Consider the following 26222-nt stretch of genomic DNA (forward strand, 5'->3'; position numbering starts at 1 on the left):
CATAAAAAAAAACTAATTTCTGAAGAAATTAAATTTTGAAACTTCCTCGAAATGCCATACGCCGACTTACAACAACAAGCATTCGTTCCTACCAGTGCTTATATGGAAAATCTGAATGGATACCCAGTTCGGAATAAATGGTAATAATTGATACTACTTACTTTAAAAATAGCTGTTTTTCGGTACAGCATACGTTGTATTACAACGACCAGAAAATGTTCATAGGAAATTCTTTGATGCCAGAAATGGTTTTCGTCCCGGTCACGAAAACTCAAATAACCGTGTTCAGAAATTATATATTTTCAGAAAACTGCTTTTAGACGTGCCCTTCGACTTTCCTATTACAGGTTCACTGATAAGCTGTCTTATCTTCGCATGATTTGATAAGTACAGATGTCTTTCTGCTGCTGCCATCTACAAAAGAGTTTGTGTGGAATTATCATCAAAGAGAGGAATTTTTATCAATTTTCTTTCTGAATTTCCCATAATTAACAATATTAATTTAATGTGCATGTAAATATCCGTGATAATTTTTCATTCATTTACAGTTTTAATAGTGAATATACTCCATATGTGAAGACGCGTTTGTGTAGTGAAACATAAATATCTGCAAGCAAGGAAAAATGAATGTCTACAGGATAGATTCAGATCTAATTTCTCGCAAAACAGGAAATGTGTCCGTTTCAGCGATCTTTTAAGATTTTAATAAACTGAAAATTCAATGAAATTTAGACGCTATAACTCCCGGAAATATTTTCGCACAAAACTGATTTCTACTCCATTTTAAAATTTAAAAAATTTCTTTTTTAACGATACCGATTTCATTGTAGCACAAAATTTTCCTGAAAATATTTTTGGCTTAATTATCAATAACAGATTGCATTATTGAACTGAAATGAAAACAGTTTTCATTGGTGCGTGTTTGTGCGCGCTCGATGTGCCAGACCGTTTGACTTGCAGCTGCCGAATTCGGCATATATATATATATATATATATATATATATATATATATAATATACATAATGTTACGGCCAAAGCCCGAAATCGGCCAGTTCGCATTTTGGCCAGCGTTGCTGTAAACTTACCAACCAATGTCCGATCTTTTCTTGATTTCGGGCTTTGGCCGGCCAATTCGCGAAGTGGCTTTGGACGATCGGTCAAAGTAGGAAGAAAGAAATCAAGAGCAGATTGTTTTACAGACTGTTAAAAATGAAGTATTTAAAAATGAGTACTTCTGTGTACTGTTTATTTTTTTAAGTGCAATTGTTTTAGAAACGAGTTCAAATATATGTGACACCTCTGAGTTAAGAATAAATTTGTAATATATAAAAATATGATCTCGTGTTATTCTGTTCTCATATTAAAGCCATAATAGAAATTATTCCGTGATCGTATATGCTGTAACAACTTGATAGCGTGAAGAATATTAGACTTGCGCCCTTCAAAATGACGAATAATATCTTGAGCAAATGCGTTGCGTATCGTGTATGAATACAAAGACAAATTGAGTATTCAATTTGTCAACTACCTTTAAGGGTGATCCTTAGTCTTTTTCTACTCCATGGACCTAATGTTAAAGATCCCAGATCACATTGTCTCCCGAAATATTATATGAAATTTTTTACAAAGGCAAATAGCAAATATAAGGGTTAATGAAAACAAATATGAAGAATAAATAGTCTTGTTAATATTATTTAAAGACATTTCTTTGTTTCCGCCAGCTGTCGAATTTCACCTACAACTTGTCCTTGCTTATATTTTATACATAAATGTCATATTTGTTTCAATTTACTCTTAATATTGTTTCTTTCCCTTGTAAAAAAGTTCGCATTTTATGAATTGATATTTCGGAAGAGAATGCCATATGGAAAATTTAGCATTAGGTCTAAGGGGTAATAAAAGACTGACGATCACCCTTAAAACATTTTTCGGAAGTTAGCCTAGTTGGCATCGCAATTGTGCTGCAGGCCGAACGGTCTGTGTTTCGAATCCCTGTGGGTCCAACCCTGTCAGTCGAGGTTTCTTTTTGCAAATTTAGGTTTGCATAATTTCTGCAGATTTGGAAAAACACCTACTCATTCGAATCCCTGTACGTATTCAAAAAGTGAGCGCATGCATTTTTCAACATTAAGTCTATTGTACTCGGATTTATTATAACAACATGAAGTACTCAAGAATGAGTACATTTTACTTATTTTCTGTTTAATGTGCCACCTACCGATCAATCTACCATTATCACATCGGGCTTTAGCCAAGGATTCCCAGCCACTTCGCGAAATGGCCATCCAAAGTAGAATATACAATATTAATTGAAAGTACTTCGGACTTTGGTCAAACTTCTTGGCCAATTCGCGAACTGGCCGAACTTCGGGCTTTGGCCGTAACATATATATATATGTTACCGTTAAAGTATATAATGCAGTTATTTCATAGAATACCTAGTTATTCCATGAAATAACTGATCGTGTCCGTTCAAGTGTGTAATATGTTATTAATTTGACACTTTAACTAGTTATTCTATGAAATAACTTGGTATAAATTAACTAATGAGAGACAGTTAAAGTGTAAAATACACAATTTATCTAAAATGAAATTAAACTAATGATGGACAATTAAAATGAAAAAGAAGCAATTTATCTTATTTATGCAGCGTATAAATGGTATTTATGGAAACGTACCATAAAATCATTTGTTACAATAAGGATTACTAAAATGACACTTGGAATTACAAAGAACATTATTTCTAAAACAAACAAGCAAAAACATAAATGCAGTAGGGGTGGAAGGTAAATGTATTTGTCGTGCGAGATATATGATATAGATTATTTTACACTTTAACGGGCTGCAGATCGTTATTCTATGAAATAACTAGTTAAACCATGAAATACAAGAGAGTTTTACACTTTAACGGACACGGTCACTTATTTCATGGAATAACTAGGTATTCTATAAAATAACGGATTTCATACTTTAACGGTAACATATATACATACATAAAATGATGGCGGGGGAGGCACTTCGGAGGAATTTTTTAAAATCAGAATTATAATTCAAAATTAAGCTGAATTTTATAATCCGCAATAATTTCCGAAAATATCATTGCACAAATATAAATTTTTTGCTATTTGAAAAAAAATTAAAATGTTTTTTTAACGGTACAGCATTAATAGTCGTACGAATTTTTCCTAGATATTGGCTTTTTTGCCTAATTTACTGCATTAGATGACACTATTGGCCTGAAGTTCAGACCGTTTTCATTGTTTCATCAATATCTGATCGAGTGATGTTCTTTCGTTGTTAAAAGCTGAAGAAGAAGGATTTTGTTTAACATCCGCGCAGTTGACGAGGCTGATACAATAAAAAGGAGGTACAGTGCCCTGAAATTTAGAAGATAGATGATCGGACACTTATGTTTTCAATAGTGCTATGATTAATCTTCATGCCGGCGTCCTTGCATAGGGGTAGCGCATCTTCCCCGTGATCTGGACGTCCCGGAGTCGAATCCCGGTTCGGGCATGGTTGTTCTTCATCTGTGTTCTATCTGAGAGGTGTGTGAATGTGCCCCTCTGTAAGGGGTTGTGCAAGCGAATTTGTGAGTTTCATCTTCATATGAGCTAGAAGTCAGACTTCTGCCCTCGAGTGCTCAGGGGTTTTTACCCTCAGAAGCTACCCCCTTTCCGTGGTAACGCAGACACGGCATCATCATTAATCTTCATTTGAAAGGTTCATATAAACATTGAGCGGAACATATGTAATGCAGTTAAAATAATACAGTTTTAATGTCTGTTAATTTGGCAGAATCATAAGTAAAATGTTTATACGATGTAAATTAAATTAAGTATAACCATTAGTCCTGGCAAGCCAGCTAATCGTCAAAGACGACTAGATCTCCTTCATCTGTAGGAAAAAGACTCAGTTACATCACCTAACCTTACAAGGCCTAATCTTAATGAGGTGATTTAAAAATGTATGAAAATGAAACGATACATCGTACAATATTTAAACCAGCGTCTTTGAAAAAATAATAATTTACATTTTAATATGGTATATAAAGCATTTGTATGCTGTAAATATTTCTAAAATTGCTGGTTTTCATCCGGAAAGACTATGCGCAAACGAGCAATGCATATGAAGTAGTTTTAATATTTGACAATTTGAGAGAATTATAAGCGAAAACCATTTAACTGAAATGAAATATGTCACGGGCGAATCAGCCGGTTGCTAAAACCCTCATCGGTAAGAGAAGGACTCAGTACCTAATGTTACACTAACAAATACGATTTGCTCGAGGAAGTCTTTCAAAAGGTAAGTATTTACTCTTTAAGCTGACGTATGAATAATTTTTCGCAATAATTATTCAAAAGTTGCAAGATAAAGTTAAAGTCGAGCAAAAGTTCTAAAATTTACATTATTTTGATTTTCTAACTAAATATTTCGAGAAATAATTATTAAAAATAATATATTGAAGAAATATCACAGCTACCTAGAAATGGACCTCAAAATAATATGTGCAAATTTCATGTCATAAATGTTTAGTAATATAAAAGTGTTTTTTAAGGAAATTATTAAGTCATAGTTTCACAAAATATTTAATTTTTAATAACCATTCATCCCGGCGAATCAACTGGGCGCCAGAGACGGCTAGTATTTAATACGAGTGATTTTCTTCAGTTGTTGAAAGTTAAGGAAAAAGGGAATAATATAAATGAAAGTGAAATTAGAGTGCTGCGAAAATTAGAAAATTGATAAACCGGGCATTTAGGTTTTTTATAATACTATGATTTCATGGGACTTGACTCTATTAAGTTGGTCATATATATAAGGAATTAAACTGATTTAAGACTATTAAAATAAAAGGCTTTGATGTCTGTCACAAAATTAGTTTTCTTTTGGTGAACTTTAAGTTATGCATAAGATAGAATTGAAAGTAAACCTAATCGAATATTCGTGGTGAATCAGCTGGTCGCCAGAGAAGCGGCTAATACTGTAGAAAACAGTCACTAATAATGCTATAAGGAAAGAGGTGAATCTTCTTTCATTTCAAAATTTAATGTGGCAACCGTGTCTTATATTTATTTTTAATTAAGTGCGTGGTTGAAAATCCAGTCTCGTGAAGGTAATTTGGATGCATTCACAAATGGGAAATGCGCTCTCTAGGAAATATTCATCTTGTGCAAAAAAGCTTTATACCTCATGAAATATCCGATGTGTTTCTTAGACTGAAATTTTACTCAGCGCAATGTCCCAAACAGATCCCTTGTCCGTTTTCAAAATTTTCTAATAAATAAATAAATAAAATAAAAAAAAAACTTTAAATATTTTATAAACGTTTTGAATGTAATACATTTATATCAAATAATAATAACACAAATTAAAAATAAACAGCTTTATGCTTAAAACTTTTTAATTTCTTTTTTCATTCGTTTGATATTTTATTGCACGACTTTCATATTTCGTTGGTCTTGTTATCAGTATCTGTTATGACATATTTTAATGCAACGGAGATATCTTCACTTTTATTCACAGTGCCATGTTCTCGAAACACTTCGCGCTAGTGTCTGCAGAAGGCTGATTTTCAGATTGATCGATTTGACTATCTCTCCATAATCTTGTATAAATAATTTGAGAAATTTCAACCGTTATATTTTTTCAACAAAAGAATAAATAACAACAAAATATTAAAGTGTAAAATTTCTAAATAAAAAGAAGAAAAAAATTATCTAAAAGCAATGTTGATTGTGAAAATATCCTTTTTATGGATATTAGTTAAATAGTATTGAAAATTTAAAGCGAACACAGAAGCACGGAAACGATTTGAGTAGCTCATTTATTCAAAATTATTTTTAATTAACCTTAAAATTAGAAAATGGCTTGAAATATTTCTAAATTTTTTTTAGATATGAAAACGAAAATTAGGAGTTAAGCTTTCCAGCCATATGAACCTTCGAAGAATGCAAGTGTGTGTGTGGGGGGGAAATCTTTTTGTTTGTTTTTGTTTTTATTGTTGTAGTTTTTAAGATTCTGTGTAGGAGCCTTAATGTCCGAAGGATTTTTTTTGTTTGATTTTTTTCGTCTCTCGAAGGAAACCTGTCTTATGCATTTAATTATTCTAACACAAATGTAATGAAATTACTGGAAAAAAAGTACAGATTGACTGATGTGTTTCGTTTCCTCGCTTTAAAAAATGACTAGGATTTCGGAAACAAATATTCCAAAAGCTTTTGATGTGTTGCACACATACTGCAGTTCATGCGTTATGACTTTACATTACTTTTTGAGGCAAGTTATCGATTCGATCAGAAACAACGAGCCCCGCGCCGAGTCTCAGTTTTGTTGAGGGCATCTCATCAATTCGCAAGGGACTAGACATTGATAAAAGCAGCTTTGTTGTTGTGCGACACATGTGTAAGAAAAAAAAAACAAAAAACAAAAAAAAAACACCGCAGCTGCTATCAGTGGATGTTTGTCGCCAGTGAAACGCTGTGTTGTGTTCTCATCATAAAATATGGTCCATTGAAAGAAATATAGTTCGATCTGATTTTAAACAAATGCTGCCATCATGTAATTATTTTCCTTCGAAGTCTCATCATTTTATTGAAATAAATGTGTATTAAAGCAGAAAAGGGATTAAATAAAGAATATATAATGTGGATAATGAATTCAACCCAAAATTACTTATTTAATTACACACTTTTTTTTTTTTTTTAATTTGTAAAGTTGGAATTTTGTAACCAATTTTTTAATCGATTCTTTGTGTTCTTGTTTCTAAAATTTTATGCAGTAGTGTCTCATCAATGACATTTCAGCATTTTCAGAACTTAATCACTGGTTAGTTTTAATTGTTAGTTTGCTATGCACATTCTTATTAAATTTGAAAAATAATATTAAGTACAAGTTATTTGAAATACAATTATAAGATTTCGTAGATGATGATGAGATCTGTGTTGAAGTTTATGTAATCTAAAAGTAATAAAAATAACGTTTCTTTTAAGAAACATGCGTAAAAACTTTTATGCGTGTACTAAAATGTCAGAAATATTTTTTATCTAGATTGTAGAGGAGGGGAGTATAAAGGTGTGAGGCGTTGTACAGCTATATTTTAAGGAAGTTGAATGACACTGAATATCATAAGGAAAATATCCTAAATATTGATTAAAGCTGAAATATGTTGTGTATTCAAAATTCAGATTTGTTTAGAGTATTTCATTTCTTGCCGTTTTCGATAAATTTTCGTATCCTTCCTTAAAGGTATGTATTTAAAATCTTTTTTTTTCTTTTTATTTATTTATTTTATCTTTTTATAGACATTGCTTCATCGAAAGACGCGAGATTTATTGTTTATTAAGGGTGCGACAGGTTTGAAGAATGGGAATTCTTTTGTTCTTTGTGGCATTCTTTTTTATCACTGAATAGAATTTGATGATTTCGATCATCTCCAGTAATGATAAAAAGTTTATCAGATTACAACTTTCGAAGCATTTGATAAAACATTTATATAAGTAATCACGTCATGTTTAAGCCATTATTTTTCAACCTCGAAGGGTTATATAATATGGGAGAAAAAAAATTTGAATGGAAAGTGAAGTCATTATTTTTCTGTAAACGTGCATTTACAGGATGATTCAAAAGTCTTTAGATTTGATTAAGGTGGGAGATTATGTAAGGAAATATTTGGCCTACGGAAGCAAATTAAAATAAGAGCCTGCCATATATGTCACTTAGTGAATATAGATATGGTTCTATATTTTATTAAAACTTCTAATCATGTTTTTCTAAATATGATTAAATAGTATATGGTAGTATATGATTAAATACGCAAGCAATCTTTATGAAACCTGAATTGCATTGTTAATAAATGTAACGACGATCCGCACTCTAATGAGACAGATATCGAGGTCATATTTACCTTAACAGCAAATAGTGTGTTAAAATTATTCTTTTTTACGCATGGGTAGCTCAATAACAAATCTGCTTTTATCGTGAGAAATGATGAAAGATAACAATGTAAAAGTGAAGATGAAATATGCAAATCTTACGAAATAATACAATAGAAATGTTTTTGGATTTCAAAACTCTTTTCGTTATTGATCGGAATTTCCGTTCTCTTTACATGAAACTATTTCTGTGAGGAAACGGTTTAAAAAAAGTTGTAGATACCGATAAAGTGTTATATTTGACAAAAACTAAAACTGATAAGAACCGTCAATGAAAAATCGAAAGAAAAAACATCTGTCCCATGACTGTAAAATCGTACCTTTTTTAGATTACATTGAATTATCTGTCTTTGTTTAGTGATGAGATGGCTGAAACAATGGGATTTTATATTTTTTTTTTTTTTTTTTTTTTTTTTTTGTCTTTGCACATCCAGATTAAGAAGTTGAGTAAGGACAATTTTATGATGCGAAACATACTGATAGAGTTACATAACTTTGTTAAATATATTGAACATTTGTAAGAAGGAAAAAAAAAAAAAATCGTTTTTTCCCAGGACTTGGGTGGATTCCATTACTATCACAATCACACCTCGCAAGTTCACTCCAACACCCTTTAGGATTGCTACCTTTTCCCACAAGCTTTGCCTGTTTGCAGGGTACAAATGGGTCGATGGAAATGGACATCCATGTCAAGATTTCCTTTACAGGACATTTAAATGCCGGTCATCAGTAAAGGGTCTTTTCAAGAATTATTTCTGGAAGGCGTTGCAACATTTTAAATGTTGTCTAATGATCGATATTTGGGGAAATTTGACATGATTTCTAAGACATTTTTAAATATTTAATGACATGACTTTTAATACAGCCTGAGTAATTTCTGTTTTAAGAGGAATGAATTGTTTTTCAATGAATTTATACAAAAATATGTGAAAAAAATCAAAAACGGATAATAATTCTTAGCATAAAATATTATTCCTATGTCGAAACAATGATCCTACTTACTGTATTTTAGATAAATAACATTTGAAGGATTTTTGGAATATAACAATTTTCATTCATCGAAAGCTATTTTCATCAGTTTTTGCCATCTTGATTCATTCAATAACTCGGAATAAAAAAAATGTATGATATTTTATTATGGTCACTTGAAAAATAAAGAAACTTGAAGTGATGTGAAGTGATGTTGAAGGAAGTAAAGATTTTCCACAAAGCCGAATGTGATTTTTTGATGGCGTCATCAAAACATCAGTTGGAAGAATAGCAGTGCTATCACAAATTTAAACTCTTCTTTTTATGTTCAATTTTGTACTCTGATAGGAATAAATGACTTATTGGTTATATTTTGTTTATTAAATATGTGATTTTTGATAAATGCATAGCAATCTCTTTGCTGATTGGACAGAATGCGAGTAAAGCCTCCTCTTGCATCTCATAACTACACTACTTTCAAACAGATGCATAAATATATAGATTTATTTATTGTTGTATTGTTTAAAAAATTAAAATTTATAAAAAAATCGCATCTCGATAATTTAGATTTAAAATTTTTAATTCACATTTCAAAATAAGAAGGACATTCCTCCAATATTTCCCGGCTATATGCTACTCTTTCTTTTCTTTCAGATTTTGTTTTTAATCTTCAACTTGAGAAATATTTTTTGTTGTTTTCTTGTCTAATCACTCCTTGTTACGATTTGTCTTTCAGTCGGCAACGACATATTCTTCAGTCAGTCTACTTGAGCACCCACGTCAGCTGACCTAAATGTATTTTCAGTAATTGATACTTATCATAAGTAATCCTTTATGTTCTCTCCACATATTTATTGTCAAAAATTACGGCATCAATGGAAAAAAAGATAATATAGTGTTTCAAAATTACCTAAATTTGTAACTCTGCCTTGAAAGATAAAGAAATTCATATAGAAAATATTTTAAAATAATAATCGATACTTTGCAAATGTAACGAAATACAAATAAAAATTGAATATTAGAAAAGTTTATATAAAATAGAGAAAAATGCTTTCTTTGTTATTTTTGATTCTATTTTTAGAAGTTAGGTTCTACTTAAATGTTTCAAATTCCAATTTTAATTATCGTAAAACAAAACAAAAACAGTTTTAAGAATTTCAATAATAATCTTTCAGGTAAAACACAAAAAGGGATGCCTTAAATCAAATAAGCAACTCCCAGTTTTTCGTTTAAAATTATGTATACAATTTCAAAAATTAAGATATGTAATATTCAAAAATTAATCTAAGAATTTTAACTCGCAGCCTTTCTACTAAGAATAAAAAGTGAATGTGTTTTTCCGTTTCACAAAATAGATTGATGGAAATAGAATTGCTCATTTTAATACAGATATCTTTTAGAGGAAGGAATGTGAGAGATTTTTTTTCTATGTTCTAAATATAATTTTTTTTTTAAATGAACTAATTTTTTTTAGGGATAAACTAAAATAGTAAAGCTAAAGAAATTGTCATCTCTAATGCAAGTTATCTTATTAAAACATTTCATTAATTTTATTATTTTACCAGTCTTTAAATTAAATTTCTTTGATCTATTAAATAAAAAATTAAATATCATATACGTTTGTTTCAATCAAAGTATTTCGTTTATATTTATGTATGAAAAGCTAACTTTTTTATGTTTAAATAGAAATGTGAATGCTAGGTTTTTTTAGGAATGAGATTTGATGCATTTTTATATCTATATTAGGCTTGCTCAGTGATTTATTTTATGTGTATATGAATTGTTTATTTGATTATCGGTAATTCTAAAACTAGCCATGATAACAAATCAGTGCTCTTTGCACTAAGCCACTCTTTCAGTATTTTTGATGTGTGGCAAGGAGCTGTATCCTGCAGAAAAGTGAATGCGTTGTTGGGAAAGAAATCACTGGTGGAAGATATAAGTGTTGGCTCTAGAATAGTGTCAATGCATTTTCTTGCATTTAGTGTCCCATTGATAACATGAATGCGACCAATACCATCTGCTGCCATGCATGACCAAATCATAACTCTTGAGTTCTTCACAGTTGCCTGAATACAGTCAGAATGTAGCTCTTTGCCTATTCTATGTCTTATATATTTTCGCCCATCACTACCAAATAACAATATCTTAGTTTCATCACTGCGTATAACTTGTGACCACTGATCGTCTTTCCCATTAATGGGTTCCATTGCCCGGTGTAATCCTTTTACGCGCAGCTGTAAATGGAGATAAGGCTTTTTTCAAGGCATTCCACCTGTTAGTTCAACATCTAATAAAATTTTGCTTATTGTTCTTGAATTAACAGAAACGCCAGCATCATTCACTTGACTTCTAATGGCATTCTTCTATCTTGGAGACATGGTCTTTTTATTTTTCTGTCATCAACAGATGTGGTGCACCTTTTTCGACCTTTTCCTGCTTTGTTCTTTATTTGTCTCCTGATATCGTAAACAAAACTTTCGAACTCCGGATATGGTCACTGAACCACCCACCTATCTTGCAATTTCAGCAAAAAAATGTCCATATTTTGTACCACAATGATCTTAGTTCCCTTTCTAGGTGTCCAATCCATTCTTTTATTTGATGTCATTGCTTCTTGACTCAATGTTAGAAATATTTACAAAATATCCTGATAAAAATTTAACAATATTTCTTACTTGTAATTTGATTACATGAAAATAGTCTTCCTTCTACAGAACAAAGGGCGATAAGGCTTTGTTCCAACTATAAACATGATGTCAGCTTCTGCTGGCAGTTATTTACATTTGATTGGTTCCCAGAACAAGAACAGTGATTAGTCAAGAAAGTTAGAAATTACAATCCACTTCATCACTATATTTGTTTTTCAGATTAAAGTAAATATAGCTTTGTATTGAAATCAGCATAAACTCCTCTCTAAAATGATATGTAAGAGTGCGCATTTTGTGAAACATGACATTATCTACAAGCGTACAAAGTTAGAAAACATAAAAATTTTCAGAAGTGTCCACAATTTTGGTCACCACTGTACCGTCACGAACTCTTCTAGATACATGTAACCATTGAGTAATTTTCATTTGAAATGACGATCGTGTCTAATATATTGTTGGCGCTTGTTTTCGTTGAAATCATTCATTATTTTTCTTGTAAACTACAATTATAGACTGAAAATTCGCAGATTTTCACTTATTCTTAATATCGATATTTTCTTTTAATCTCCTGTAAACAATGGATACTTCTGTTAAATTTACAGTTATGGAAACTTATACGTAACACGAAGTGTTCTCTTTGCATGCAGAAGTTTTCTCACAAGTTACAATCCTTGATTTACCTCATTTTGAAATTTCTCAATTTTGGCTATTCAAAAAAAAGAGGGGAGTGAAGGATATCATTTATTGCGTAGTAAGAAATAGCATGTTAGTTTTTGTCGAAAAGTTAATTTCCGTAATTATATTTTTTTAAATCTTGAAATATTTGAATTAACTCTTATTTATTTGCATTGAATAACTATATATTTACCCACTGTTTCAAAGAGCTGTGGAGTTTTGAATTATTGCAAGAAACGTGTTTGCACATTTAGAATGTGATTGCCGTAACTATTTATTGCTTTTGGAGACCCTAGTTGGAAACGACGATGTCATAGCGAGGGCGATTGTCTCTCGGAATCTTTTCGCTCCATCTGGAACATGGCTTTAAGAAAACCAAATAAGGAAAGGTCTGCGCAGCGCCCTTCCCGGTCAAGAGAAGCGCCTAATGCGAGGAGTCTTTTTTCTCATCAAAAACACTTGATGAAAGCAAAACTCTCTATCAGACAGTGAAAATATTCTGTTTTTCGAAGAGCCCGATTGCGGTGTTCGGTAAAAATTATAAATTGTTGTCTAATTAATTTCTGCCTTTCTGTTGGTCGCAATTGTAAATTTCACTCTTACAAGATATGCGACACTGCGTTCGGCGCTGTTATCATGCTGTTCCTTTTGTCTCGCGCCGTGCATTGTTGTTAAGCGCTAGCTCTTTATCGGGATCGTGCAACCACATCGCCCGTCTTATCGCGGATCCCGAGTGTGATTTTTGTCGAATGAACTTTATAGTGCAGGCGGTTTTATGGACGAAACAAGCTGATTAGAGACGGAATGATAGATTTTTGAACTTGTAGAGTGTCCCGTTTTGTTTTTATTGTAAAGGTTATTCTTGAGCATTCTGTGTGATGGTCAGACAGTTGGAAGGCACCCGGCTTATCAGCCGGCAAGATAACGGCCCCGATCCTCTCTCTTACGGAACCATCAAATACGAGCTGCTCGAGCCCCGGACAAACAGGTAGGCTTCTTCCTTCTATTCATTGCTTTAAGCGAGCTCGTGGAATAATTAACAAGTTATCACATTTTTTTTCCCTATCTTATTACAATTTGCTTTCTAAAATAATTTAGGATTCAATTCATAGAATTGTCTAAATTTTAAGGGATATTCTTAGCAACGAAATTAGAATTGCTAGTATTGTCAAGGATATGATTTTCTAATTTCAATAGAAATAATGCTTTCAAAATAAATCATCCTAAAGATTTTTCCATTATAGCATATTTATTTTTAATAACAAATGAAAAATATATTGTGATGTGATAATCTTCAAATTTATAACCACACATCAATACGTTCAGAATCAGCATAATATATGTGTATGTAAATTTTCTATAATTACAGTGAACTTATATTTATTATGATACTCTTAAAAGAAATTTTTAAAAATAATTATGCTCATGCTCATTTTCCAAAGAATATCTATGCCAACTATTACAGTTTTAGGTCTCCTGTAGATCACCGGCACATTCTCTTTACTATTTTTTTTTTTGTTGTTGTTCTCTATGAATAAACTCCTTGTGTGCCAACAAGTATACCACAAGGCTTACAGATGTAAGTCAGTACGCAATTGAGAGTAAAATAAATTTCAAATATAAGGTCGCAGGCACAAATGCAAAAAAAAGAAGAAAGAAAATAGGGGAAAACAAGTAGATACACAAACAAAAACAAAAATGAAGCAAAATTGCTCACATAGTAATAGAAACATACAGTAAATGCTATAAAACAATTGAAGAAGCATGATCAATTAAAATATTCAAAAATACAAATACAAAAGTATATATGCAAATATAAGTAGGCAAACACACTGAAGTAAAGTTTAAATCATACGGGGAAAAATACTATTAACATATGTACAAAAGGAAATGAAGGATGCTTTACACTGTACAAAGGCAGATAAATGAGGAGGCCAAGCTATATTGTTCTTTCGAAGGCAGTTTCTCAGTTTACGTCTTTCCGGAATAAACTTGGTGCATTCAAATATCAAATGCTTGACATCCTGGACTGCACCACTGTAGCACGAACACCTATCAGTCGGCGACAAATTGAATCGTTTTAAATATGCTTTAAAGTTTCCATGCCCAGTCAGAAACTGGATAAGCTTAAAATTTGACTCAAAGTAGTGAGCTTTTAGGCGTCTCTGTATGGATGGAATAAATTCCTTAGTGAGCTGTGCATTAGTCGATGCTTGATATAAAGTATTCCATTCAGATATAACTTTATCTTTAAAGACATTCTTTAAGTAAGATTTCGGAATGCTCATAGGAATGGAATGAACAAGTTTTGTCGCTTCTTTGGCAAGCCAGTCGGCGCGTTCATTGCCATAGATTCCTGTATGACCTCTAACAAAAGAAAAGGAAACTTGCACACCTCTGCCTTGAAGAAAACTCAGGTTGGATTGTGTTTTAACAATTATTTGGTTTAGGGAATCGATGTTATTTAAGGCATGTAAAGATGAAAGGGAGTCGCTGCAAATTAAGAACTTTGATGAAAGGTTTTCATTGTCACAAATCCAAGAAACTGCTTGGGCTATGCAAAGCAATTCAGCCTGAAAAACACTGCATTCATCTCTTATTCTGAATTGATGAGTTTCAATTTCTATGTAATCTTGGAAAACAACAAATGCAAGCCCAACCTTATTGTTAATTTTACTACCATCTGTAAAACAGACAACGGGAAAGTTGTCTTCAATATTATTATGATAACTAATTACATTAAGAGGAAATCTTTCAGCAGGATGGGGAAGTTCAGAAATTTGAAGGAAATCATCTAGACTCTTATGGGCCAGGTTCTTCGTTGCGTTCTTGAATTCATTACTATGGTTTATAAAGATGTCAATAGGTGGAAAGCCGGAGATAGAAAATACAGCTTCATAAGATATCGTTCGATACCCAGAAATAACTCGTAGCAGTATTCTCCTTTGAATTGGAGACAAAATCGTTCGCCACGACTGATAGCTGCTGCGAATTTCAGTTATGAAACTGGCAACTGGTGGCTTCTTCGGCGAAGCGTGTAACTTCTACTGTTTCTGTTAGTATGCTATGCATCTCCTTCATTTCATGTCATCGTACCTAAAATTTGAAAGAGAAGTCATTGACTTTCTTGAATTGAAATGAAACATTTTCTTTCAAAATGTAGGAATAAAAAGTAAAATCTTCAGCATTGAAATTTTGTATCTGTTATGGGATATATTTTGTTATCCACCTAATATCTCAGAAGATATATGAATAATCATTATGAGAATTCACTAAGAAAGCAGTTTTCAAAGTATTAGAACGATGATATATTTTTATATATCCAATTATGTAAAAAGAAATAGAAGCAGTTTTTGAAAAAAGCATTTTAAAAAGTTTCACTAGTGCTTTCTTATAAAATTAATTAAAATTTGAAAGAGAAGTCATTGAATTTCGGCTAAACTATGACTTTCTTGAATGGAAATGAAACATTTTCCTTCAAAATGTAAGAATAAAAAGTAAAATCTTCAGCATTGAAATTTTGTATCTGTTATAGGATATATTTTGTTATTCACCTAATATCTCAGAAGATAAATGAATAATCATTATGAGAATTCACTAAGAAAGCAGTTTTCAAAGTATTAGAATGATGATATATTTTTATATATCCAATTATGTAAAAAGAAATAGAAGCAGTTTATGAAAAAAGCATTTTAAAAAGTTTCACTAGTGCTTTCTGATAAAATTAAACCTTGATCGTAAGTTTAAAATGAAACCTTAATTGTAAGTGCTTTATTTTAAGTTTTTTATAAAATCATATTTTATGCATAATATTATTCAGTGTGAAAAAATGAACTCTATTTTGTTCGTTAATAATGTGGAAAAAATTTAGGATGAAATATTGTTAGCAAACATGAGTTTACGACACGTTTACAAAACATTGAGTTTGCAAAACGATTATATTAGAGTTTACAAAACTATTTACAGCAGTGAATTTTACTGCTGTTAGGTAAAATTAAAAATATTTTTAATTAATAAAAAATAGTCAAAAAATTGTGTAGCAACTAAATTGAATAATTTTTTTAAAACTTTAAGATGGTGCAAAATTCGGTTTTTATTTGTTTCTATAGTATTTTTGAGAATCATGGTGGGGAAAATGGCGACATTCCGGTTAATTTTCAAATAATCAAAATTATCGCTTCTGGGTCTATATTCTACCCTTCAAAGTATATCTGTGCACAATTTAGTTGTACTGTTTTATTTCTGACCTGTGAAGTGCCAACACACAAGCGCACTTTTTTTTTTTTAAGTAATAGTAATAGTAGACTGCCTACAGTATGCCGCATAGGACCCCTTTTTAGGCCGTAGTTTTCTCATGGCTGGTTCAGTTGTATCATATTTGTGATATAATTATGAATTCAAGATAAACAAGATATTTATAGTGATTTTATGTCGTTTATTTGATGAAAAGTGAGAAATGTCGTTTTTTATCGCAAAATTCTCACATTGTTCTTTATGCCCATCAGCTTTAAGCTCGTTGTTCTTTATTTTCAGTTGCCAAATTCGAAAGCAATTGAGAACTTAGATAAAAATTACTTTTTTCTCTCCTATGTAATATATCTAATATTAAACAGGAATTTAAAGAATGCTAATACTAATTTTAAAAAAACATTCTTCTTTTTGATTTATATATATATATATATATAATATAATTTGAAAAGCCCGTTTTAAACTTGCTTTGTAGAAGAATGGAACCATTCAAATAAGTTTATTATACAAGTTCAAACTGTCAAAATTTGGATTAAAAAGTAGATAACTAATTCTCCATAAGAACTTATTTCTTATATTTTATGCATTTTTCTTCCTCGATTTGACTTTGTTCGACTTCGGCCCTTTTACTTTTATACTTTCATAGGTTAAATTGCTGTAGAGTTTTAGAGCAGCAGGTACAAGAAAAGTGGTATGGTCATTTTTGAAACGAAATAGTAGATTTTCCACTTAGATGTTTTAGCATAATTTTATATTGTGGTTGTGATAGAGTAAAAATGCGAGGATCATAGATTGGAGAGTTTCGTGAATTTCCCACGGGTGATGAAAACGATTGCAGCTCAGATTCATAAAATCATACATGTGTTTGGAGTGCAATGATGAAATATCCATGCATGCGTCAATGGCAACCTCTATTTTAACATGAGCCCGACAGACTGTCTGTAAACAGTCGTTCAGACTGATCTAAAAAAAAAAACTATCAGATTTGGCAAGTAGTTACCTCTTATGTAGTAGGTGCTGGGTAATTAAGGATTTTTCAAATTTTAATTAGATTTTAAATTAAAAGAATTTTAATGTTTTCTTTTATCATTGACATCTTTTTGTAATTCAAAATTTAAGCTTTTTAATAATAATCACTATTTTTGCTGCAGTCTTTTTTCCCTAATATTAATATTTTTTAATATATTTCACAACAACACTGTTCATTATTTTAGTCACTAAGCGCTTTAAGAGTAATATTAAAAATGAAACTTGATTTAAAAAATAAAATCAAATAGACGAATTAAACCTGAATGGGGCTATATTTAGGAAGTTGGAATTTTCTTAATTTATTTATTTTGTCATTGTTGTTGAAAGAGCAATAAAAGAATGAATCATTGTCTAATAATTTGTAACAAAGTGAAAATCACATAACGGATTTTGTACTTCAGTGAAAGTTATTCACGTTGGTAAATTAAAGTAAAATAAAGTTCCCAGTTTTTATATTAAAAATCTGCATCATTTCGCTCCGTAGGGAAAACGGAAATTATTTGTTTATAAAAACATGCTTAAGCCTCATGCATATCTCGCTTCGTCCACGCACTTGTCAGATAACCGAAAGTCAAGTGGCTTGCTTCTACGGAGAGTTCCTGTGATCAACGAGGGTTTTTTTTTTTTTTTTTTTTTTTTTTTTTTATCTATCATTTAATGAATAACTTGCATTCACCTTGGGAGGATTGGAACAATGCTTCATTTTCTGAACTGCATAATATTGCTCGAGATCGAAATTATCATGCCACCCAAATGTAAGGAGAATCTTGTGTGATGACGCGCTCATAGAGAAAGACCTGAATCTTGGAGAACGACACAGCATCTGATGAAGCAAATCAATCAAATTAAAATAGCCACAATTTCATCGCCGTGTGGGACACAAGAACGGGGTTTTTAATGAATAGACAAATTGAATACTAAATTTGCCAGCCAAATGATCGTTTTTGAGACTTGACTCAGAACTTTCCAAGATAGATATCATTTTTCAAGATGTACTTCTGTTCTCCTTTCTTGTGTGCTGTGCCATTGCCTACCGTGAGCGATCTTTTGATCGCTGGAAAATATATGAGAATTTAGAAAGTTATTGGCATTGAAATCTCAAAATTTCTACTAGTTTAGAGTTTTTCAAGAAAATGTCACCCGATTGTTTTCGAGGAATACGCCACGTGCTTTTTATGTCGCATACAGAGCACCGGCTGGTGGTAAACCTACGAGGCAAAATAGCGAGTATTTTAATTCGATCACTGGCTTTGTGCGCGGCATTGCAAATATTGGCGAACTGGTTAGTTTTATTTGTAATAATAATAAAGTACTAACTTTGGTTGACAAGTAAAAAAAAGGAAATAAAATTTGGTTGAAGTAGTTAATAGTGACTTTTGTATTGCATTATTCAAAGGGCATTTAAAATTTTTTCTCGGATTTTGCTTTTTTAATAGTGAAGAAAAGTTAGCTTTTAGGTTCAATAAGAATTTTTAAAAATTCTCTTTGCAATACAACAATATCTCAAGGGGCTGCAAAAAACTTAAAGTTTGCGAAAGAAAATTGAAAAATTGTACACTTTGATCAAATATTTTTATGATTTTTTCTTTCGTATAACGTTACAAAAGATGATTTTAAATACATATATAAGCATTACAATTTGAAAAAATGATTAATTAGAAAGTATAATAATAAAAAAATGTTTTTATGTCAAATTTTGCATTTCTTTTGCACCCTTAATGATTGTTACAGCTGCAAAATATTTGTTTCTACTTCACTGCCAACTGCCAATCAAACTGTTTTTTAATTAAATTTTGGCATATTCACACATGAGTGTTTTCTCTCTATGTATCCCTCTTTTGTGATTGAATCACAGATATTTTGAGCCGATTCGTCCACCAGTTTCACAGCTCCTTCCACTTCTTGCATGTGACAAGGAAGCCGGAAAAAGGCGGTAACTGAGTCCACTGTATTATTTGGTTCAGCTTCAGATGCCTTCTGTATAAAGTCTTTGAGAGAGCCATTGGAAACATATTTTAGCAGTGGGGGGGGGGTTCAGTTACGTCATTTTCAAGCCATGAGATCATGTCGATGTAATTACATCGAAGTTTATCTTTGGAACTTTAAACTTTCTGACTTTACTTTCTGTTCTTGCTTTTAAAACACGTCGTAAATCAAGTTCTCATAAAATTTTACGTTCGTCACTCTGCATGGACAAAAGGATGTTTTCTGAAGTAGCAAGGTACAAAGTTTTTTTTTTATATATATAATCGGTTCCATAACGTTCTTGAGATCGTTAGTGAGATAGCGTGAATATGAGATAAGGTTAAAAAGATGTTATGAACCATAAGTATATGAAAATTTTAACAATATTAAACCACACAAGCACATGGTAGTTTTATCTCTTCTTGTCTACTTGATGGATCTGGTTGGTTTGTCTCTCTTTGTAAAAAAACACTGTAGTTCTTCAGTGTTATCGTCATTGTCGTCAGTAATCTTTTCCGTTGCATTAGTATTTTTTGTTCTGTCTTGATTAAAGTTAACTATTCACTCTTCTTGCTTCTTCACTCTTTCTTGTTTCTTCCTTCCACAAAGCGCTTATGGTAGCAATATCACTATTACCTATAACCATTTTCCTGTTAGAGCATTGATCGTTTAGAACCGTTTTATTTCATAACTGGCACTTTTTTTTCTTTCATACGTCAGCAATATCAAGTAAACGTCTAGCTTCTTCTCTAAATTCTGTGAGGTTGGAATTAAACTTATCTGAACATTTTCTGCTTTCAGACTTTAATAAATTTCTGTATTTAGCATGATAAGCGTTTATCAATTGTGAAATTCTTTAGCTAGAAGCAAAGGGAATAGAAGCTCTTGACCATATTTGTTCGATTATGGGAACTAAAAGTGTCGCAAATTTCGCTTACAGAAGGATCCCTCTCTGAAGCAATTTTGAGGTTATGTCTAATATAACAGTAGCACTTCATAACAGATTCGTAAATAGGTAGTAGTTCAACTTCAAGCAAATCATTAAATTTCTCAAAAGTTGCACAGTCTGACATTTTTCTTGTCTTCACTAATTTAGTCTGAGCCATTTTTACTCACAGTAAAGCATACAAACTAACAAATCAGTTACACAATAGACTGAGTGGAGATGCCAATTCAACTGAATTTGGCAAGGCTACTGATTTGAAACCAGCTCTGTCTTTGTCACCGGACGCAGATAAATCTCCGAATTATCTTAAAATCAACCGCTCCGCCGATGATTCAGAGCCATGCCAGTGCAATAGTAAAACTGTTTTTATACTTTTATTCATATGACAACGCCTATTTAAAGCTTTTTATTTCATAATAGAGGCACTCAAAAATCCTTAAAAAGTTGTAAAAAGTGTGTTTTTATGAAACTTTAACGTCCTTGCGGCACCTCAAGATGTACTCTAATATTTTTTATAATTTTTATTTATCTTATCTATATCAAAAGGTAACTTTTCCGCGCTATTACAAATTAAAAGTCAAAAGTTGATTATTTCGTAAAAAAATCTTTAAAATGTAGCAAAAATTTCAATTTTATGAAACTTTAACCTCTTTGCGGCACCTCAAGACCCACTCAAATATTTTTCATATTTATAATACATTGTATCTACACCAAAAGGCACCTTTTCCTCGCTATTACAAATTAAAAATCAAAAACTGACTTTTTCGTTCCCTCCTAATGTTCAATCCAAATCTTGCTTCATGATATTTTAAGCTGAAAGTGATTCCAGTAATTCCTGCTGAAAGTGCCAAACTTGTTAGAGTTTTTTTTAATGTTTGTATCAAATCAATGCATTTTCTGTAAGCAGAAATTGTTTCCATAACCTCTCGATTTTGAATCTATTTATGGAAGCATAGATGTTAATTGTGTGTTGTCATATGTTGTCACATAAATAATTTTTGCTAGTGAAATTTTAAAATTATAAAAAGAACAAATTTACAATTTGAAACAAAATTATATCATTAAAAAGATAATTTTTGAGTTTTAAAATAATGTAAAAGCCATTTTTGTAAAATAAAAGATATGGTCATCATTTTCTGTAGGAAAGTCGTTACGATTCTCCATCTGGTGTGCGGTTAAACCTACATTCGTGCAGATTATGTTTTCTGTTTGATGCTATTTCTTGATTGTTTTGGCATCTTCTTTCCTCTGAATGAATAGAATTATTAGTCACATGATACCCCCAAGGAATTTCTAAGAACATTTTGCAATTCTATTGAGTAGCGAAGCATTGAATTATTGTCGCTGTAAGAACTTTATTTTTATAAGTATTTACACTTGCCCTTCGAGATCAGTTAATAAGAACGATTTCTGTGCCACGTATGTTAGCATTATATATATAACTTTAAATAAACTTTAAAATAACAAAACTTTGTAATTATCATTCCAATCTAAACTCTAAAATTTTCAAAAATCTAATTTTCTCATAAGTTAACAGGATCAAAAGGGTTTGCAATAATAAAAATTCTTATATTGAGGCATCAAATAACCTCATTAAAAATTTAATTAATAATGAATTTCCTAGAAATTACTGTAATGTCAACTTTTTGATTAAACAAGGTATGGTTTGGGATTAATCCTTTACCTAAAATAAATAATAGAACTTTCTTTGCCTATTAGATCACTCGGCAGATGGCGCTGGGAACCTACAATTGTTTTTTTACCTTAAATACGTTAGCTTGGAAGTCTTAAAAAGCGGGAATCGCAATCAATAGCTTAAAATTTCTTTGCCTGCTGCTGGTATGTCCTTTCCTTTTTGTTGCATTACTGGTTTGAGTGTTGTTATATGGTATTTTTGTTATTGTATTTTTACTTATTAGTGAATATATTCTTCTAATTTGTTGTTTTGTATTTTCCTTTCTGTTAAAATGGTATATCTCTTGGGCCTAATTTCAGGGGATTTTCGGGTCACGAGGAATCATTATTAGACTATCTTGTCTGTATTCCTTCACAGAAAAAATCCCTTTTTTGTATCCCTGCCTGAGGGTAACCCTTGAAAAAGTCTTCAGACTGGATTCTTTTTTTATTTGATTTAATTTTTTTGGTTTAATTTGATTTTTCCTATTAACTTGATTTTATTACTTTTGTCTCAATTCATCTGTGGTTTAGAAGTAGCTGCATTTGCGCTCTCTAAATACTATGAAGTTTTTCCTGTTCCTTTTTTGGTTCTAGTTTGAATAAGGAATAATTTTTAGCTGCGATTCCGAAACTATTTCGTTTCGTTTTCAAAATATTTCATACTTTAGATTGGTTATATATATATAACCAATATATATATATATATATATATATATATATATATAATATAAGCATTATTTTATGTGAAGCTGAATGCAGTTTCGAAGAGTGAAGAGACTTTCGATTTCGTGACGTCGTTTTATTTCATATAGGTGAAGCACGCATTATATACATGCAGGAGCGATGAGCAACACACAACACAGAAAGAAATGAGGAAAAATCTTATCCCTGGTCTTATATAACTTGAGATATTGATAAGAAAAATATTTCTCCATGGTGCTTATATACAATGAGATTCCGATATGGATTTTTGACGCATGTCAATCATAAGTAAGGGAAACATAGGGATCTTTTAAAAAGAATGTGCTTTTTGGAAATTTTTCTATCTCGTCACGTAAGGGAAACATAGGGATCTTTTAAAAAGAATGTGCTTTTTGGAAATTTTTCTATCTCGTCATGTAAGGGAAACATAGGGATCTTTTAAAAAGAATGTGCTTTTTGGAAATTTTTCTATCTCGTCATGTAAGGGAAACATAGGGATCTTTTAAAAAGAATGTGCTTTTTGGAAATTTTTCTATCCCGTCACGTAAGGGAAACATAGGGATCTTTTAAAAAGAATGTGCTTTTTGGAAATTTTTCTATCTAGAACGTGTGTATCTTTCTAGAACGTGTGAAAGTGCAAATGTAAGCATTTTTACAAAGCTTCTCTTGAATTAATTAAGTAGAAACAGTGGAATCGGATCAGGAAATAAGAAAATAAAATTACTATCGGCTAAATTAAAGTAAAGCTTTGGATATTAATTTCGATTAAATTAAGAGTTTAAAATATCATTACAATTTTCACCCCACCGCTAGACGTGGAAGTGCGTCGGGGCCCTTCGATACGCAGCCGCACCTTGTAGTGGTATTCAAGCAAGAAACTAAAATTTAAACGCATATTAAAAGTGATAACCAAATTTCCCTTATCTTTACATTGATATAAAAATCATTTTGAACAAGATTATGTAAAGCATAAAAAAGATAAAGTGATATCTGTGAAAATATTAGATAAACTTAAATATGCAACAACACCAAAAATAATAATATTAAAATGTGCAATATAAAAATGATTTTCTGCAGAACATCAGTCTATTGTCTCTCATTCTGTAAGATTGTCTCTATTTGGTGAGGAATGTCGCTAAAGAATACTTGCACACAGTTTCCTTTAAATAGTAGAAGGCTCACCAAAATTATTAAATTGGATGTAAAATAATGAAATAATAAATTGAACTTATATAATAGTAAAACATCAGCATATTTCCGATTTCTGTATATAACACTTGAATCTGAAAATAATAATATGAGATTCAAAATACTCTTATTATAACATTAATACTCAAAACAAATGACATAAAAATGTGTATTTTTAAAAGAAGAAAAAAAAAAACTTTTAACCCACTTGTTAGCCAATTAGTAGTGACTAATAAAACCTTGTCCACCAATTTCTAGTAGTGGGTGAAACTTAATGACCCAAAATTAGGACATCAAGAAGGAGGGCGTAATTCTCATTCTCTTTCTACTCTCATCCAGGAATATTTATTTCCAAAGTGGAGAACAACATATCCAGGATAAAAATAGAAAGAGATAGAAATTAATTGTGAGGTTGATCCTATACTCACATCTCAATAAGAATGAGGTATTTGAATTTATGTTGTGATGGCGCCTATCACATCATCATCATGAAGAAAGGATAAACTAACTCTTACGAGTGGTGACAACGGGTCAACCTAACTTTGGAATTATGTGGAAGAAATATGGGAAATAAAAGGACTTTTTTTAATTATTATTCACGACTTAATTTTAATTTTTCTGGTGGTTAATATGTTCTTAATTATGATACATGGACAATATCAGTAGCTTTGTTTGTTAATGCGTTTGGTTTAGTTATTTCATAATTTACGTCTGAAATTTTAGTTACTATTTCCTATGGACCTGGAAATACTGGAGATAATTTTCTACGATTTGAGTAATTAAATTCCTCATACATTACAATGTCACCAGGTTTGAATGGAGAATCTAGAAATCTAGCATCGTATCTTATTTTATTTTTATCATGATATTTTATTGTAATATCTTTAACTAATTTTCTGGCTTCTTCTACTGGAGTATAGAATTTATTTTGAGTTAGGAGAGGAGAATAAGGTAAAGTGCCAAATAACAAATATGCAGGAGGAAATTTTTGTAACTGAATGGGGTGTTAAATTATATTCATTGATTACTTGTTCTAAAAGTCTAGTCCAAGGAATTTTAGTAGGAGAAGAATTGACTTTGCACTTTAATTTAGTTACTATTGACTGGCTAACTCTTTCACATTTCCCATTAGTTTGTGGATGATGTGAAGATGTTAACAGATGCTTGACACTGTAATTTCTGAGGAAATGTTTGAATTTAGATGAGGTAAAAGCACCATTTCTATCAGTTAACAATTTGGGAGGAACCTGAATTTGGAAAAATTGCTTTAATATATTAATATAAGTTTCAGAATTTTCATATTTGGGAGGAAAAGTCCAAACATATCTAGTTGCATGATCTATTATTATATAAAGAAATTTTTTAGTTGAATTGTAATAGTTAAATCCACCAACAGTATCGACAGAAAGACATTCAAAAGGGTGATCTGTGGGGGGCACAGCCTGTAAATGGCCAAATCTTTTTGCTTTTTTCTTTTTATTTAATTGACAAATATCACAATGTTTAACAAAAAGTGCAATATCTTGAGTAATACATGGCCAATAATACTGAGGAATAATTAAATTTGTCATTTTTTGAGTGCCTGGATGCCCGAATTGTTCATGAACCTTTTGCAAAACTTTTCTACTAAGAGAAAAAGGTACAACTATTTTGAACAAATTTTTCTTTTTAAATACAAGTGCATCATTAATATTTTATTATTTATTATTATCTAAATTGTCTAAGTTTTGATAGTGTTTTATCTCATGCAATTCCAATAAATGCACAAAATGTTGGAGATATTGAGCAGTAGGATGCCTTGATAACATATCAGCTTCAACATTTTTGGCGGTTGTAATTTTTTAATACTTTCAATATTATGATTATCAGTAGAAATGCATCCTTCTTTGACTTCATACCCCCAAGAAATTAATTTTATCTTGAGCAAAAACACATTTAGAAAATTTTAATTTAATGTTTTCTTTTTCACACATTTGAAAAATCTGTTTTAAATTTTCATAGTGTACCTCTAATCAGTTAGAGAAAACTACTATGTCATCAAAATAGTGACATGCAAAATCTGAAAATGTATGTTTATTTAAAATTCTACGAATAGTTCTATTAAATATTTCAGATACATTTTTAAAGCCAAAAGGTAGGACTTGAAATTCATATAAATCTTCAGTAGTTACAAATGCCAATTTATGTTTGTCTTGTTCATGCAAGGGTATGTGCCAATATCCAGATGCAAGATCCAAA

At 31.1% G+C, this 26222-nt stretch overlaps 1 protein-coding gene across 2 annotated transcripts in view; it reads left to right on the forward strand.

Moving 5' to 3' along the window:
• Positions 1 to 26222, forward strand: part of LOC129965446 (scoloptoxin SSD14-like) — a 123118-nt gene that overhangs the window by 22894 nt on the left and 74002 nt on the right. The window contains exon 1 of one of the 2 annotated variants that reach the window (XM_056079316.1): positions 12917 to 13217. The exons of the other annotated variant lie outside the window; for it this stretch is intronic. Within the exon in view, the coding sequence (XP_055935291.1) occupies positions 13108 to 13217 (110 nt within the window). The 5' untranslated portion in view covers positions 12917 to 13107. Of the gene's footprint in view, positions 1 to 12916; positions 13218 to 26222 lie in introns of those variants that run through there. 2 annotated transcript variants of the gene reach the window in all.

The sequence above is a fragment of the Argiope bruennichi genome, chromosome 4 (genome assembly GCF_947563725.1).
Source record: "Argiope bruennichi chromosome 4, qqArgBrue1.1, whole genome shotgun sequence".
NCBI lineage: Eukaryota > Metazoa > Arthropoda > Arachnida > Araneae > Araneidae > Argiope > Argiope bruennichi.